General features: G+C 30.7%; 2 protein-coding genes across 2 annotated transcripts; one reads left to right on the top strand and one right to left on the bottom strand.

Moving 5' to 3' along the window:
* Positions 1 to 802: 802 nt before the first annotated feature.
* LOC7458402 (uncharacterized) lies at positions 803 to 1,950 on the bottom strand. The gene has a single exon (XM_002324859.4). The coding sequence runs from the start codon at positions 1,804 to 1,806 to the stop codon at positions 1,261 to 1,263; it is 546 nt and encodes a 181-aa protein (XP_002324895.2). The 5' UTR covers positions 1,807 to 1,950; the 3' UTR covers positions 803 to 1,260.
* Positions 1,951 to 13,583: 11,633 nt separating this feature from the next.
* LOC7458403 (probable receptor-like protein kinase At1g80640) lies at positions 13,584 to 17,278 on the top strand. Its single transcript, XM_002324280.4, has 10 exons — positions 13,584 to 13,995; positions 14,278 to 14,454; positions 14,566 to 14,816; positions 14,911 to 15,043; positions 15,173 to 15,236; positions 15,332 to 15,428; positions 15,521 to 15,623; positions 16,152 to 16,270; positions 16,369 to 16,458; positions 16,866 to 17,278. Exons 1-10 carry the CDS (start codon positions 13,833 to 13,835, stop codon positions 17,061 to 17,063), a joined length of 1,395 nt encoding a protein of 464 aa, XP_002324316.4. The 5' UTR covers positions 13,584 to 13,832; the 3' UTR covers positions 17,064 to 17,278.
* Positions 17,279 to 17,553: the final 275 nt, after the last annotated feature.

Genomic DNA, 17,553 nt, shown 5'->3' with positions numbered 1-17,553 from the left:
ATATAATTAGCATTATTTCTTTCACAAAGCTCTATATAGACAGCTTTTTGGAAAAAGTAAGGATATAATAGTGAAAGCATCTTCTCTTTTTTTTAAAGTTCTCCCCCTCAGAATTATTGAAATAGTGATGTACAAAAAGCAAATACGCTGCAAACATAAAAAAGCAGGAGGAACTGTAGGATCATGCGAGGAAAACAAAGACAAGTTCTCGTTACAGCCCCGTTTAGCGAAACACTTTTAAAAACATCCTCACAGCCCTGCCCTAAACCACAAACATAACTGCAGACTTCTCTGCATCTTACTCCAACAACAAAATTTTCTGGACGACTCAAGATAGTGAAATTCAAACTAGAGGAGGATGTGAACATGATGAATAGATGGCTTCTCCGCTTCAAATGCTAAAACAGAGGATCATGCTTGATCCGTTGGCAGATTCATGTCTTGAATACTTGAATCTGGGATTCAAGCTTCAATGGGTGACCCAGAAAATCTGGTTTGGATGGGTAAACATGATAAATGTATGGCTTCTCCGCTTCTAATGCTAAGACAGAGGATCATGCTTTGATCCGTTGGCAGATTCATGTCTTGAATACTTGAATCTGGGATTCAAGCTTCAATGGGTGACCCAGATAATCTGGTTTGTATCAAGCAGACCTTGGAATCTTCCACAAGCTCTGATCTTACAGATTTGTTATTGATTAACAAGTCTAAAAACCAATCCGAAATACAATTTAAGCTGGCAAACACAAGGATTTAACACGCTAAAGGATTTCATTTTTATTTAAGCTGGCAAACACAAGGATTTAACACGCTAAAGGATTTCATTTTTATTTAAGCTTCAAGTACATCATGAACAGGGATTTCAAAAAGATAACCCCTAAAAACAAAGGCCATCAAAGGTCATCTTAACAGGCACCTGTTACAAAATTAAACATGATAAAACTAAACCATCATTAACTTAAAAGGGGCTAACTGTAACCTTTAATACACCGAAACACCTTAGAGATTCTAAATTCTAGCAATTAACTCACACGAACTGATAATTAAACTATACACGGAGAAACAGCGAGCGCGCGCACCCAATAAGACTAAGAATTTTAAGGTCAAGCAATTCGATTTCTCCCCTTGAAAAAATACGGGATAATCGAATGCAAAACATCAAAAAACAAAACCCCATCTACATCATAATCTTCATTCTTCAAATCCCATCTGCCAGAGCAGCAGGAGCTTCAAAACCCACCAAAAGAAACCTTGATGAAACTACAAACTAAGGCCTAAAAGCTTCATTATCTCACTGCTTGCATCGACAGCAACAGGGTTATTTGTCTTCTTTGTGAAAAAGCCAGGTAGAGGAAGAGAGCTGGGTGGCGGGGACGTAATAAAAGCCGATCCCGCATAAAAACCATTAACTATGTCCTTTGACTCAGTGAGTCGGACCTGAGTCGGAACCAGAACGGCATCAGGACCCAGCCTGTTGGTTGAGAAGAAACCCAGGTCTTCACTTTTCACAGCCTCTGTGTTATGACTCCCTCTTGGAGTCTCATCCTTCTTTCCGGGCTCGATTAAATCTTCTTTGCCTCGTTTGAGAATCTTGACTTGTCCCATAACAAGGTTGCTGCTGTTGTTCTTGGGTACAGCGGCGCGTGGAGGTGGCGATGAGTTGGGACTCCATTTTCGGCGGTTGGGTTGTGCCCGGTTTGGGCGGGGGTTGTTGAGGTTAGGGTTCCGTGTGAACCTCATCCGTTGTGGTTGTGATTGTAAGGGATTTTTCAGGCAATCTTGAGGGTTTACAACAAGAACTCCCATGTTATTTTTCAAGAAACAGATCGAGAAGACAAGATTTCTTAGCAATAAAATAAAGGAAACCTATAGAAATAGAGGAAGAGAGGAAACCCTACGTTGGAGTTAACGTGGAGAGAGAGGAGTGGAGAGGGTTGGTTTTATAAGGGAAGGGGAAAGGAGGATGAGACCGTGGATTTGAGGATTAGGGGGCAGTTTCTTATGCCAGTCTCACTAGGGATACGTGAGAAACACGAAGCGGATTTTGTTTTGTTTTTTACTAGAGTGGTATTTGACTTTAAATTTCAACCGAATTTTTCTAAATTTTCCTTAACGCTGCATTTCTTACTTATTATTTTTTAATGTCATCCTCAAGTTACGATAACTTTCTTTATGCAAGTGATATTTATCGTAAAAAATAATCACTGTTTACGCAGACGTTAACTCTTTCTTTCTTCATATTTAAAAAAAATTAAATTTTATTATTATTTTGATGTAAATTTTAAAAAATAAAAATAAAATATTATTTTAATATATTTTCAAATAAAATATACTTTAAAGCCTGTTTCTTAAAAAAAAATTGTTTTATTGATAAAATACAAATTTTAAATATAAAAATAATATATTATTTTAGTATATTTTTAAATAAAAATTAAAAAAAAAACATCATCTACCCCACCGCCTAACAAACCTTGATTTTAACAACGTGATTTAAGGAGCGTGATGGGGTAGCTGGGAGAGGGAATACCCCGCCAGTGCTTTGGTTGCGAGAGGCTCTGTATCTGACGTGGGTTAGATGCCACCGGTGCCATAATTATCGTCTATCTTAAATTTCAGCCCTTGTGGTTTCTCTTAACTACGATAATGCCACGAACCACTCCAACCGTTTTCTGGCTGCCATGCTACTGTTGGCAACTTCGCCAGTTTTCTAAGTTTGGAAACGCGGTGTAAATTGATATTTTTAAAATTTTTAAATTTGTTTTATTAAAATTTAATATAATTTATATATTTTGAATCGTTTTGATGTGTTGATGTCAAAAATAATTTTTAAAAAATAAAAAAAATATCATTGATATGCATTTCATCATAAAATATTATTTTAAAAACAATCGATACCATAATGAACATCACTCTCTAAGTGTTTTATTTATTTATTGTTAAATTAATAACATTAACTTGTTATAGCAACAAATCCAAATTCGAAACGTTAAAAAACATTAAATTCCTCTTCTCTACTGTGAACGGAAAAAAATCCGTCCAGCCAAAATTAAAGAAAAAATATTCTCTGTACGGCCGAAATCCTTTTCGAATGTAAAGGGGAAAAAAAGCACACCAGATGTCAACTTTATGTGTCATGCAAGCATACATAAAAGATATGCTCGGTGCGTTAAAAAGTGTGACAGTTTATGTTTTTAAATATTTTTTAAAATATATTTATGATTTTTTTTAAAATATTTTTTATAATTTTAATATAATTTAAAATAATGAGAGTAATTTAAGCAACTTTTTTTTTATTCCAATGAATTCTCAAATATGAAAAAATCTCACCCTCCCTCCCTTTGCTTGAATTTAAAACTAACAAACGAACAATCTCCATTATCATACAGGTCAAAACTTAAAAATAAATAAAATTAAAGCTATTTACTATTTTCAAAGAAAGAAATTGATCTATAGGAGTTGCTTATGACCACAATTCACGAGAACCATGCGAACAATCAAAATTTCTACACGGTTTGCGTCTTTGAAACGCGCTTTTCACTGGGAAATTCGTGAGGAAAGTTCCTTGGTCAATGAATCATTCTGCGATGGATTTGAAAAAAAAAAAGGTTATTTAATTAATTTACATGTGAAAAAAAAAATTTATGTTTTTGAATTATTTTAATATGTTGATATTAAGAATAAATTTTAAAAAATAAAAAAATTATTTTAATATATTTTTAAACAAAAAATAATTTAAAAAATAATCGCTATCACATTTCTAAATACCCCTTAATATATGTTTGACATGCTATAACTTGTATGGTTGTGATTTAACAAAATAGATTAAAAAATATATAAATTATTGTTTTTTTTACAATTAAATTTTTTTAAAAATAGTAAAATCTATGTAAAATTATGGTATATTTTAATAAAATAAATATTTTTAAATCTATAATTAAAATAAAATACAGAACCACCCAAGTAAATGTAGCCTCGACAACTTAGCAATGAAGCTAGCGAAGAAGCAATTAATAAGAGCGGATCACAAGATGCAAATGATCTTGGATACTTTTTGTAATTTGAACAAATATAAATGGGCATTTTTGTAACATCGAAGAGCATTGGATCCTCGATGATGAGAGGACAGCTGGACCCGGGAATTATTATACGTGTTTCTTATTAAATGGAATGACGTAGACGTTGGAAAAGACGTGCATGAGTCATGACTGATTGAGGCAGCCGACCTTTGCTTCGGCGGTCCGATTGGACCGCTCTGGGTTATTATAGACATTTGAACCGGCAGAGCTTTTTGTGTGGAGGAAGCGTTTCATTCTTTATTTTGATAAAGAGATTTGATGGAGACAAGACAGCTTCCTGGATGGACAGATGGCACATGTCAAGGATGTGTCGAAGAGGACGAAAAGTTATTTTAGTGGTCGTGATTGATTAGTGTTCTATGAGAAAAAAGTGAAAAAATAATATAAATAGTTTAGTTGTAAAAAATATAAAATAAATTTATCTCTTTAGCATAAATATAATTTTAGAATAAATTTGTATATTTAAAAAATAATTTATCTTTTATCATTATCATCTTCATCTTTATTATCTTAAAATAGTGACCAAATATTACCATAAATATATACATTTCTTGATAATCTTACATGAATTATAAAATATTTAGCTTTTCTATTCATGTCAAAAACAATTATCTTTCCAGCTATCTTGTTAATAAAATATAAAAAATGAAGTTTTCATGTACATCTCTTTACATAACAATATTTACTTGAATAATATATATTTTTGTTTTTTTCTTTATAATTTATATTTTTTTTTTCAATTTTATCTCTCAACATTAGATTTATTAAAACTTTATTTTTGTAATTTTTTTCAGTTAACTTTTTATGAGACTATCATCATCCTATTAGCGAGTTTGACAAGTGAATTCGGTTATTTGAATTTTTTTAATTAATTTTTTATTTTATTTTCACTATTTAATATTGAATTAATCAAGAATTAGGCTTTGTGATTTGTTTTGACTTGCTTTCTATGAGGTTATTTATATTTCATGATCAACCGAGATAACTTGAGTTATTTTTATCTTTTTTTTAATTGATTTTTTTTAATTTTATTTATCAACACTGAATTGATTTAAATATAATTTTTATAGTTTATTTTAATTTAATTTATGTTGAGTTATCATGATCTGGTATCCTAAATCACATGTTTGACAGTTCAACCCAAGTCGAACTGATATATTTTTTTAGATCATTTATTAAATTGATTTTGTTTTCAATTTTGTTCCTCAACATTTGTTTTATTGGACATTGAACTTTAGATTTTATTTTTATTTTATTTTATAGAGTTTTCATGGTCTTATGATATGACATACAAATCGATATATTAACATCGGTTGACTCGAATCAATCCAGCTTATTATTGTCTTGATTTTCATAAAAAATCCTCATCCTCAAAATTTATTTTAAGTTATTTAAATTGTATTTAAACCTATTAAATTAACATGAGTACATTGGTTAAATCCCTAATCAAATTAAATTTTTTTACTAAAACAATATTAGCAATAATTAAATATTTTTTAATTTTTAAAAAATTATCGAATTTGCAGCGCATGCCAGTTATACAGTAATTCAACTACTTCGGGAACGAGAACCAGAACTGTATAATTAATTTTTAAACAGTTCTTTTACGATTAATTTTTTTATTGTTTCTTATTGCATACATTGAAAATCATCACAAATGATACTGAAATTTATTGAGAATTGATTGCAAAGATTCTAATCGAGTAAAAATTGAAGTCCTATTTCTTCACATTCACGTGTGGTTGGATTATTTTATTTATATCTGGGTTTTTTTTTTAAAGTTTATCATTTTGATGGTATAATAACCCAATTTATAATTTTCTCAACAGCATGATATATTTCCTTAAAAACATCTTATCAAAACCAAATCCATTTCTATATTTTAAATATACAATCATAAGTCAAAGATGTATTTATAAAAAATTTCTTTTTCACAATATTTTTCACAACAATAACAACAATGCAAACTCTCACTTTCATGCTTTTAAAAACACAAATATAACTTCAAGGGGTGTAGTTTAACTAGTAAGATTCTAGATTTGCTTTTTAGAGGTCACCAGTTCGAGTCTTACGAATCTCAGGACCACTGGAGACTTACATGGTCGTTAACTTCAAAACCCGTGAGATTAGTCGAGGTGCGCGTAAACTGACTGAATACCGATATTAATCTAAAAAAACACAAGCTAAAACAAAGATATGCCTTGGGATTAATATTTTTTTTTAATATATACATTAATTTATGTTTTAATAATGACTTGGATAGGTCCAAGTGTTCGAGGACACTTTGGACTTTGCACTCGTTGTTGATCTCCATGAATCTTTTAGCTTATCATCTCGTTATTCTTTCCATTTTCCAAGTCAAACATCTCATGCTCCGAATCACAGTAAATATAAAAATAAAATATCGAAACAAAAGGCTGAGAAATTTATTTGAAGAGGAGAGAAAAAAGAGCAGCATGGTACGAGGTCCAGCCATGGCTTACCATCTTTCCCGGGCCTAATCACAGCTTATCCAATCCATTTCCAAAGAGGCACAGGCTTAGGTCTTAGACTGGGCACGTCCTTAGTTACACTGCCAGTCTCATGAGCCCTAGGCCTAGTCTCTGAGCTGGGGTTATAATTTATTGCCATGCCAGCCCATGAAGAAACCAGGGAAGAAAACCCCCCCTCCAATATAAAATATATATTTTGAAACAAAAAAAATAATTTTTTTAAATACTTTTTAATTGAAATTATCCAACAAATTTAAAATTGGAGTGGATTTTTATGGGTATTTCAGTCCATTTGCTCACCGGCGGCAATAGACCCACCTTCATAGTGAATTAAATGATTAAATTAGTATGATGTTTGCCAACCATGTGAGATTTTTAAAAAATGAATGATCAAAGTCTTTGAAGCATGATTGCTTTTAGCATTTGGAACTTTACATAACGTCGAGAGCCCTATCCTTTTCAGGTGCTGCATGTGTAGACATGGCCATTAACTCGTCCCTTTAATTAACCACATGATTACCATTTTTAGTTGATTTAAATTCTTAATGCCCTGAATTGATTTTGGCATTGCCAAAATCTCACTAACCCCGTAATTATTGTTCCCTTGATTATATTTTATGAAATAATTTGAATAATCATTCATTCATGTGTGCACTTGAGACCACTTATCTACCTTTTGTTTATGTGTTTTAAATTAATTATATATATATATTTAAATTGTTTTGATGTAGTAATATTAAAAATAAATTTTAAAAAATAAAATAAAATTATTTCAACGCATTTCAAGCAAAAAAATATTTTAAAAAACAATTACTACTCGAATATAAAACAGTTCTTAGAGCGTGTTTGGGAACGCAGTTTTCCTCAAATTTTGAAATTGTTTTTACTTTAAAAATTTTTTTTTATGGTTTTAGATCGTTTTGATGTGCTGGTATCAAAAATTATTTTTAAAAAATAAAAAAAAATTATTTCAATATATTTATAAGCAAAAAAAATATTTTAAACTGTCATCGTTATCACAATCTAAAATACTCTTAATCTTTCCATTCATCGCTGCAAAGTACTTTGATTGACGCAGTGATAATAAATTGATCAATTTGCCCTGTAAAGATGTGGACAATTGAGGTTATAAGATTCATCAATGAAACATGTTTATTTAACATGTAAGGTATTTCTAGAAGAAGAATCATTCATTAAAATTGACATTTTTTTATTCCATATATGCTAATTGAAGGGTTTTTTTTTAGTGAAATGTTAAAGTATATTATAAATTATATATCAATTAAAATTAAATTCTTTTTTTTTTAGTTTAATGTAGGTGTCCGGGCCAGTTTGCACGTACCTCGACTAATCTCACGGGTCCTGAAGTTAACAACCATGTAAGCCTCCAGTGTCATCATATAAGCAACTACAGGGCTCGAACCTGAGATCACAGAGGAAACAAACATCTTGATTCCAAACTTTTACCACTAATCCATCACTTAGATGATTAAATTAAATTTTTTTTTAGAAGATGGGAGTTGTTGCTTGCATGTTGTATTGCGTGTACTCTTGTCAAATTAAAATAAGAGAGACACCATAGGCGTAGGCGCGTTGCTAGTAAATAAGGATTAAAAAGGATCATGTAATTTGTCTTCTCATAAATGTCAATTATCGCATGTAAAATCCCTTGACCCAATACTTTGTTCTTAAAAATTCTTGATTTTTTTTTTTAGTATTTTTTTTATCATTTTAATATATTAATATTAAAAATAAAAAAAAATTATTTTTAAATAAAAAATAACTACTATACTCCCAAGAGACTCTCCATGGTGGTTCTAGCTAACAGTCTTTCTTCGATGATGACACAAATTATATCTCCATCCTAATAATCGAAGTCATTTTAACCCCAAGAAGCTGCAATAGTTAAAGATTTACCCTTTAATTTTCTAAATTTAAATATTAGAATTGGTATTTAAAAGAATTTATCAATAAATACTTCCAAATACATCATATCAATATAGAATATACCCTTTTAATATTATCCAAAAATAAAAACCTAGTCTTGATTAATACTTAATCTGATTTAAATATATCTCTTAACATTAAAAACAATAAAATCATCTTGATGCTAATGCATAAACAAGTTCAATTATATAAAAACTCAAGCTCCAAGAGTTTATTATTATTATTATTATTATTATTATTAACCATGATGAATTAGACAGTATCAGACATAATAATTCAGCTAAATTCGAATCATTTTCAAGATCTAGATGTGGATCCTCAGATTAAAGAGCAAGGACCCTTAGAAATTAGAATTGATTTTGTTCAAATAAAATATGAAAAACAATTAGAATTAAAAATAGAAATGGAACCCTGAAGGAGGACTTATCCGATAGGTATGATCTGTCACGACTGCCTATTTTGAAGCACACCATTTACCTAACACGTGAAAAGTTTTTTTTTATTTTGAATTATTTTATTGTTGGATAGTCTAATAATTATTGATTTCGTGTTATTGAATTATAATTACGAAAATGACAAGCTCGGACTACTTTTAGATCAATGCCGTTTTTCTTTTCTACGAATCCATTCTTGTAGCGGTCGGTGCTAGAAAGCTAATGTGGAGATGCTCACAGATAGGCTATACGAGGGTTTGAGAGTTTCGTTTAATAGTATTTTTTTTTAATTTTTAATTTTTAAAATAATTTTAAATTTTTTAGATGTGTTGAAAATAATTTAAAAAATAATTTTAATGTATTTTCAAGTAAAAATACTTTGAAAATAACTTTCCTTTTAATTCATTGCTGGTAATTTTTGTCGATTTTAGTAAGGTTTTTTTGATAATATTTTTTTGTTAATAATAGTGCATTTAGATCATGTTTGCAATGGAAATAAATATATTTTTTAATTAATCCCAAGTAATTGAGTTAAATTGCAAATATTTTATTGTTTAGGGACCAAATGCAAATACCCAAGGAACTGTAAAGACAGATCGAGTTAACAAAGATGATAAAATTGAAAAATAAAAAAAAGTGCGAAGGAAACGGGTTCAGTATCCAGTCGTAATCATTTTACTGTTTTTATAAATTGTGACTCCTATCCAGAAAAAATTATTTCAACTATTATTAGTAAAAAATATTTTATTCAAATTATATCAAATTAATATTTTTATTTTTTATTATCAGAAAAGTGTAATTTTATTAAGTATAAAACTAGAATACATGGGTTTATCCTTCCCTATATTATTGTGGATAAACTCTTCAAATGTTTTTAGTTTTTTCAATTTGGTTATTAAGCTTTTTTTTTTTTCAGTGATGTAGTTTTAATTGAAGACCAATTAATTTTAGTTTTTTATAAAAGGGTTAGATTAAAAGAAGATGTATCTAAATAAAAAAAAACATCAAACATGAATGACATGCTATAAATTTCAAATAAGATGCACTTTGATCCTCAAACTTAAAAAATAACGCAGATTATATAATTTTGGTATCTCAATATTTTCAAATTATATTTTGGTACAAATGTTTATTTTTATTATGTTTCAGTCCCTGATTTAGAGAGAAGAGAGGGAGAGGTCACTGAATTCTAGAGATAAAGAGAAAAACATAGAGAGATAAACATGATACTGGGACAGATTTAGACCACCAAAACAAATAATTTTTATGTCAAATTATTCATTATGACGAGGGGAGTTCATATTAGATGTTTTTTTATCTTTAAAGTTCGTGAAAAAAAACATATATAAGCTTGGATTGAATTTTTTGTTCCGGTTGATTTTGGTTTCCATGATGGTTTTTTGGTTTTTTTGAGGTCATGAATAGGTTTATCATGATTCTTAAGGTGTTTTGGGTCAAAAATATATTGAAAAACGGGTTTTTAGGTAAAAAAAATTAAGCCTCGATATTCCTGCCACCCGGGATCTGGGCAAGATTAGATGACGTATTGTTTGCCCCAGGTGCAACAAAAAAAAAAGGCTCGGTTGTGTGAGTTTATTAGGGCAGGCCCGTGCGGGGCCTTAATAAAATGGGCCAAACGGGCTGGCCAGGGTCGTTTTTTTTTTTTTCAATGAACGCTTCTTTTATATATTTATTTTTAAAAATATTTATATTTAGATCAATATCATTTTTTCTTTTATTTTGTTTATAAAATATTTTGTAAATGATGATTATTCTGTTTAGAGAATCCTTTTTAATTTTTTTTTAAACTCGATCATCTTGACCATGAACTTAAACTTGATCGACTCTTGGATAATGTTTTGCAGCTATGGGAGTAATTGCTGATAAAGTTGCTATCGCCTGTGAAGGAGCACCAATGATAAACTGAAAGATAAAAAAATCTTATGGTAAGAGGCAGGGAGGGATGGAGAGTGGCAATGAATGAATTGAGTTTTAAATTAATATTCCTGATTAGTATAATTTTATTTTCAAGTTTATATGTATTAGTGTCTCTTTGGAATTGAAATAGATATTATTTTTTAAAAGTATTATTTTTAGAAATTCATTAAAATAAGTTATTTATTTATTTTTTAAAATTTATTTTTGATACTAGTACATTAAAAAAATAAAAAAATATTACTTTAAAATTAAAAAATTTAAAAACGTTGTTGTTAGACTGCAATGACAAACAAAATTTAACGTGTTTAACTATATTATAATAACTACTATTCATGCGAAATATTTGATTTGACTGAAATATTTTTAATCTTTTATTAACTTAATCAGTGTTTTTAATAACTGTTTTAATTCCTGTTTTTATTAAATTTCCTTGAGTTTTTTATTAACTTAATGAGTACAATATACTTTGTAATTTCAATTTATTTTCCATGCACATGGTTAATTATTTACCTTTTTCGATTTTTACTAACTTACTTTCCCAATTTTTATTAGCTTAATGATTACAATAATGATTTTAATATATATTCCCCTATTGAATTTTTATTAAATTCATGACCATGATAGCGATTTTAGCACCTATTTTAATTTAATTCATTTTTCACACATAAAGTTAATTAATAAATACCTCTTTCCAATTTCGATGAACCTTTAATGGTTACAGAATTTTTAATATCTATTTCCATTTTGAATTTTTATTAACTCGATAAATCAGACGAAGTGAAATCCAGCCAGGCTCATTTGCTTTTGCCAGGCATGCTGTGTCTATTGGTTTAGTGGAAAGTTGAACAGAGGTCAAGTTTTTCTTAAAAAAAAAAATTAATGCAAAATTAATATTGAAATTAATATTTTAGAAATATCCACGCCTTTCTTTTCCCTAAAAAACCCTACAAAATAACTCTGTTTTTACCAAAATCCCCACAGTTCAAGATGTAGAATCAAAATATATAAATTAATATTAAAAAAATAATTTCTTAATTAAGAAAAACATAATTAAGATTATCAATTTAATTCGTTTTCACAAGTATCACAAACAATATAATTGAATATAATTATATAATTGAATATTTTATTCTAAACATAAGAATTATAATAAGATCAATTGAATTCAAATATTCTTATAAATTAAATTAAATTAAATTAAATTTAACGATTTGGTTCCAGACATATTGTATTAACTTTATATACATCAATTTTCTTACAGATCTATTAGAATTCGAAACGAGGAGACGATGACGTTGGAGACGCTGCCACCTGGGAAGTTCAAAAAACATTACACAAATCTATACAGAAATGCGAGAAAACGAAAGGCCAAACGACTGAAAACGAAATCAAAGGGAAAAATTATTATAATCGAAGTCATATGATGATTAAGCTGTGCCAACAGGTTTCAAGTTGACATTTTCTTCGAATCAAATCAAATAAAATGAAAAATAAAATAAAAAAAATTGAACAAGACACCTAAACCAATGGCAATCAAAGCCTGCTTGCTAGGTCATTGCAAAACATTTCCAATCAAATCCTATTTCTATTTTTGATAAATTAAAATAGGAGTGATTATTTTTAGTTTGGTTTGATTTTATAAAAAAAATAACTATACTGAATTTATTTTTTTTAAAATACCGAAATCGGTTTTTTCTCGGTTTGGCTCAGTTTTTTTCAGTTTGGGTTCGGTTTTTAGGTTTCAATCTTATAAAACCGAACCGAACCGGTCAGTTTTTTCAAAATTTTAATCGGTTTTTTTTCACGGTTCGGTTTTTTCGGTTATTTTTTTTTCAATTTTCTCGATTTAATCAGTTTTTATATTTTTTTCTCACCCCTAAATTAAAATGGGTGTCCATCATTGAGTATGAGATTGATTTTTCCAAACAAAAAAAACAAACAAAAAAAACAAAGAGAAAAAAATAAAAAAAAAATTCAACTGACAAAAATTATTATTTTCCCCTTTTAAGTTTCAAGTTGTTAAGATCTTAGTTCTGGTCTAATTAATTCAATAAGTTAATTTGATAATATGTTAAATTAAAATTGGATCATTATTTCAATTTATTTTTAGTTAACATGGATTTCTTATTTACGACTCGAACATTGAATTAGATTGATTCAAGATCATATCTTATGACCATGCTATTTTAAAAGGATCTAAAAAATTAAAATGGAAAAAAGACATTTTAATTTTCATTAGCAAATTTTAATGAGTGTTTGGTGCTGTGATATAAAATATTTTTTATTTAAAAATTTAAAAATTAATTTTTTTCTTTATTTTTTGACATATTAAAATCAAAATCATAAAAAAATATTAAAAAAAATCAGCCAAACACAAATTTAAATATACCAAAACATAATTTCAAATAAAAACAAACGGTGCCGCTGATTCAGGGCAAATGGGTTTTAACATGAGAAACTCCAAAATGCGAAAAACAAATTGGAATTTACCTGTCTTCCATGCTGGGAAGTAAATGGGCTCTTGCAGGCAACAGCCTTTTGTCATAAATAATTTTGTTATTTACTATTTTGCCCCCACAACTGCCCACATGATTGTGGTGTAGTGGCCCCCACTTAATGACTTAAAAACATAAATAGGTTTCTTTTTTCTGCCTCCTTTTTGTCCCCTTTTCTCTCCCTTTTAAACATGGAATAACAGTTTTAAAAGAAAATAAAAAAAGAATTAAAAAATATTCAGGAAAAGGAAAGGCAAGTCCAAGAACTAGGAGAAGATCCAAACCAAAGTTTTAACAATATACACTCCCTTCCCATGATGTTCCACCACTTGCAAGTTTGTAACTTCTCTTTCTGTTAGTCTGTCTTTTTTGAACCTAGCGGGCTAAGGAACAGAAGTCCTAACATATCTCTGTCTTCATGTGTTCTTTGCACTTAGAAACAAACAAACAATGAAGCTTCTTCATCTTGTTCTTGTTCCTCAAACAGTTCCCATTTGGTTTTTTCATTTGTGTCTAGTAGTAGTTCATGCCGTACAAGAAGACCCACCTGTCCCTTCACCATCTCCCTCTCTCATTTCTCCTATTTCAACTTCAATGACTGCCTTCTCTCCAGGTACTTGAAAGGGCCCTTTTTGTTTTTTCAAAAGAAATGATTTTGTGGTGGTTTAAGTTCTTTCAAAGATTCAAACTTTCCGTTTCAAATTTAAAAAAAGGACTGCAAAATCTAGTGCATTCATGACTTCACACTACACGTAACAAAGAGTTTAGCACTTTGGCATGATCCCATCTCTCTGCACATTGTTGATAAAGTCTCAAGATTTAGTTTTTATGGTTCTTTCCTTTTTGTAAAAGCTTAAAAAGCTAAAAAGTCTGCTTCTTTGTATAATTTGACCAGGGGTTGAATCGGAAATGGGAATCAAAGACCACCACCAGCATGATGACCTCCACAGGAAAATAATCTTGTTGCTCATTGTTGCTTGTTGCATACTTGTTATCATCCTTCTTTCTTTGTGTTCTTGTTTCATTTACTATAAGAAGTCCTCACAAAAGAAAAAAGCTACTCGGTGTTCAGGTACTTCGGTTTCTTTTTACCAACACCCCATCTCTAGTTTACTTCAACATTTATGGTTGTTGTTGTGCTTTATGTTAATAATTCTTTGGTTTGTTTTGCTTTGATGTGAAGATGTGGAGAAAGGGCTTTCATTGGCACCATTTTTGGGCAAATTCAGTTCCTTGAAAATGGTTAGTAATAGGGGATCTGTTTCATTAATTGAGTATAAGATACTAGAGAAAGGAACAAACAATTTTGGCGATGATAAATTGTTGGGAAAGGGAGGATTTGGACGTGTATATAAGGCTGTAATGGAAGATGACTCAAGTGCTGCAGTCAAGAAACTAGACTGCGCAACTGATGATGCGCAGAGAGAATTTGAGGTATCATCAATTTTCTGGTAGAATTGATTGCATCATTTTCTTTTTTTAGCTTTGCTTTTTCTTGATGGCGATTTATTATTCATTGGAATTGCAGAATGAGGTGGATTTGTTAAGCAAATTTCACCATCCAAATATAATTTCTATTGTGGGTTTTAGTGTTCATGAGGAGATGGGGTTCATTATTTATGAGTTAATGCCAAATGGGTGCCTTGAAGATCTACTGCATGGTAAAATATCTGTCTCATTTTTTTACTAGGGTTTACTGTGTCATGGTAGATGAGTTTTGGGATTTTGAAATAGAGAAGTGTTAATATATTTCTCTCTTTTTTTTCCCTGGATTTTCGTTGATTCTTTAGGACCTTCTCGTGGATCTTCACTAAATTGGCATTTAAGGTTGAAAATTGCTCTTGATACAGCAAGGTGAGATTTTATCTTTTCTGTAGATTTTTAAATTTCTTTTGCTTGTTTGCTTTTGATTCTCGGAGTATTTATTTATTTCAACTTGTTGACTATAGAGGATTAGAATATCTGCATGAATTCTGCAAGCCAGCAGTGATCCATAGAGATCTGAAATCATCGAATATTCTTTTGGACGCCAACTTCAATGCCAAGGTAAAAATGTATAAGATTTTTGAGTTTTGTTAAATTAATTCAACTTTCAAATATTTCAATCTCTCTCTCTCTCAACTTGTGTTTGAATTCAGCTGTCAGATTTTGGTCTTGCTGTAGCTGATAGCTCTCATAACAAGAAAAAGCTCAAGCTTTCAGGCACTGTGGGTTATGTAGCCCCAGAGTATATGTTAGATGGTATGCTAACTGAACTGGTTATATTTTGACATCAGTAGTTTTGACTCGTTAGCTAGATGATGGAGTTGAGTTGAGAAGCCACTTTTTTTTTTATATATATATATAAGAACTAGTTTAGTGTAGGTGAATTGAGGGAGAAGACTGATGCATTTTGCATGAATTCATGAGCTTAGAAGTAATGAATCTCGGATAGCATGGTCAAAGCATCTCTAAATTATGCATTTTCTATCAAAGAATTTTTTGGTCAAAGTGTAAAATACTATTGTGTGTTTTGGCTTTCACAATCTATAACACTTGAATATTCTGTGGTCAGCCCTTTATTTTGGAGATGATGTGGCTAAGAGTATGACACACTCAAGGTTCATCAACCAAATAATTCTTTTAAGGATGCCATTAACAGAGCAAATCACATGACAATCGATGAAAAAAATGTCAGCGAAATGCAAATGACTGAAATCACATCGTATTTGCTTTGCATTTTGCCATTTTCTCTTCCCTTATCAACAATTACTTTTTGAAATATTGTAGGTGAATTGACGGATAAGAGTGATGTCTATGCTTTTGGAGTTGTGCTTCTAGAGCTTCTATTAGGAAGAAGGCCTGTAGAAAAACTGACACCAGCTCATTGCCAATCTATAGTAACATGGGTATGTTAGCTCCATATCCAAAAAATTAATGTCTTTTGAGAGGCAAAAAATCAAGATTTCGATAACTATATTTAATGCTCTAGCTATTTTAAATGCAGGCCATGCCTCAGCTCACTAACAGAGCTGTGCTTCCAACCATTGTGGATCCTGTGATCAGAGATTCAGTAGATGAGAAGTACTTGTTCCAGGTTTGTGAACCATAAAAACCATAGTTTACTTCTCCAATTGAATTTGTACAGTCTAGAAGTTTGAGGTGAACTCCAAGTTGACTGTTGACTATTAACTAATGCAAACCAACCCTGAAGAAGGTTTTTTCCTTAAAATAATAAATCTGGATTGGTTGGTAGTTGTGAGTGGGCACAGCAAAAATTTGCCTTTGGTGAGGTTTATTCAGAGGTTATATCGATCTATTCTGCCCTAAATGTTATCATCAGCAAGTTAGGAGAGAATGATTGTTGAACTAAGAAGCTTGTCGGTGAGTGCTGAGTGCATTTGCCTTGAGTTAGGCGATGCTTAGGTGATTTTAGGGTTGATGTGGAGTTGGTAGTATTTGCGAATTTGCTTGAGTTGGCTAATTGGATAGCAATATCTGCAGGTTGCAGCAGTAGCCGTGTTGTGTATTCAACCAGAGCCAAGTTACCGCCCTCTCATAACAGATGTTGTGCACTCTCTCGTCCCATTAGTTCCTCTTGAGCTTGGAGGGACACTAAGAGTTCCACAGCCTACAACTTCCAGAGGTCAACGACAAGGCGCATCAAAGAAACTGTTTTTGGATGGTGCTGCCTCTGCTTAAGTTTTGTATTAGATGAATTATCGATCCACTGCGCTTTCTAAGTTTCTTATGTGCATATTTTGATGTATTCTAGATAATTCATATCTTTGGTTATTTCGGTCAAGAAGGTTGATATAGATGGATTTGAAGAGCATCGGGATCTTCACCACATTTGTAAATTGAAGCAAAGTTTATAGAATCAGTAAAATAGCACTCCCAAAATTTATTTCTGCGCATCAAGCTCATTGTCAATCTCATGGCCATGCACATAATCAGTCATTTTTACAGCAACTTGAGAGAATCTGTAAAATGGCATTTTCTATCTCTTGGAGTTTTATTGATCTTTTGGGTGTCAAGGCTTCAGCAGAGAGCTCTGCTCAGTGCTGCAATTCTTCTGTCCTTCCCTAATAAAGGTGGAAGCGATCTCCAAAAGGAGAATGTCTTGAGAAGAGAAGAAACTGATACCATGACCAGTGAAAATATAGCTTAGCCCCAGCTGGGATGTAATAAA

The sequence above is a fragment of the Populus trichocarpa genome, chromosome 18, assembly GCF_000002775.5.
Source record: "Populus trichocarpa isolate Nisqually-1 chromosome 18, P.trichocarpa_v4.1, whole genome shotgun sequence".
In the NCBI taxonomy this organism is placed as follows: domain Eukaryota; kingdom Viridiplantae; phylum Streptophyta; class Magnoliopsida; order Malpighiales; family Salicaceae; genus Populus; species Populus trichocarpa.
Note: the sequence above shows the minus strand (reverse complement) of the source record. Positions and strands in the feature narration are given on the sequence as shown.

Coding starts and splice junctions, on each gene's coding strand:
- LOC7458403 (XM_002324280.4), top strand. CDS start 13,833: ATGAAGCTTCTTCATCTTGTTCTTGTTCCTCAAACAGTTCCCATTTGG. Junction 15,429..15,520: donor ACGCCAACTTCAATGCCAAG/GTAAAAATGTAT, acceptor GTTTGAATTCAG/CTGTCAGATTTTGGTCTTGC. Junction 15,624..16,151: donor CCCAGAGTATATGTTAGATG/GTATGCTAACTG, acceptor GAAATATTGTAG/GTGAATTGACGGATAAGAGT.
- LOC7458402 (XM_002324859.4), bottom strand. CDS start 1,806: ATGGGAGTTCTTGTTGTAAACCCTCAAGATTGCCTGAAAAATCCCTTA.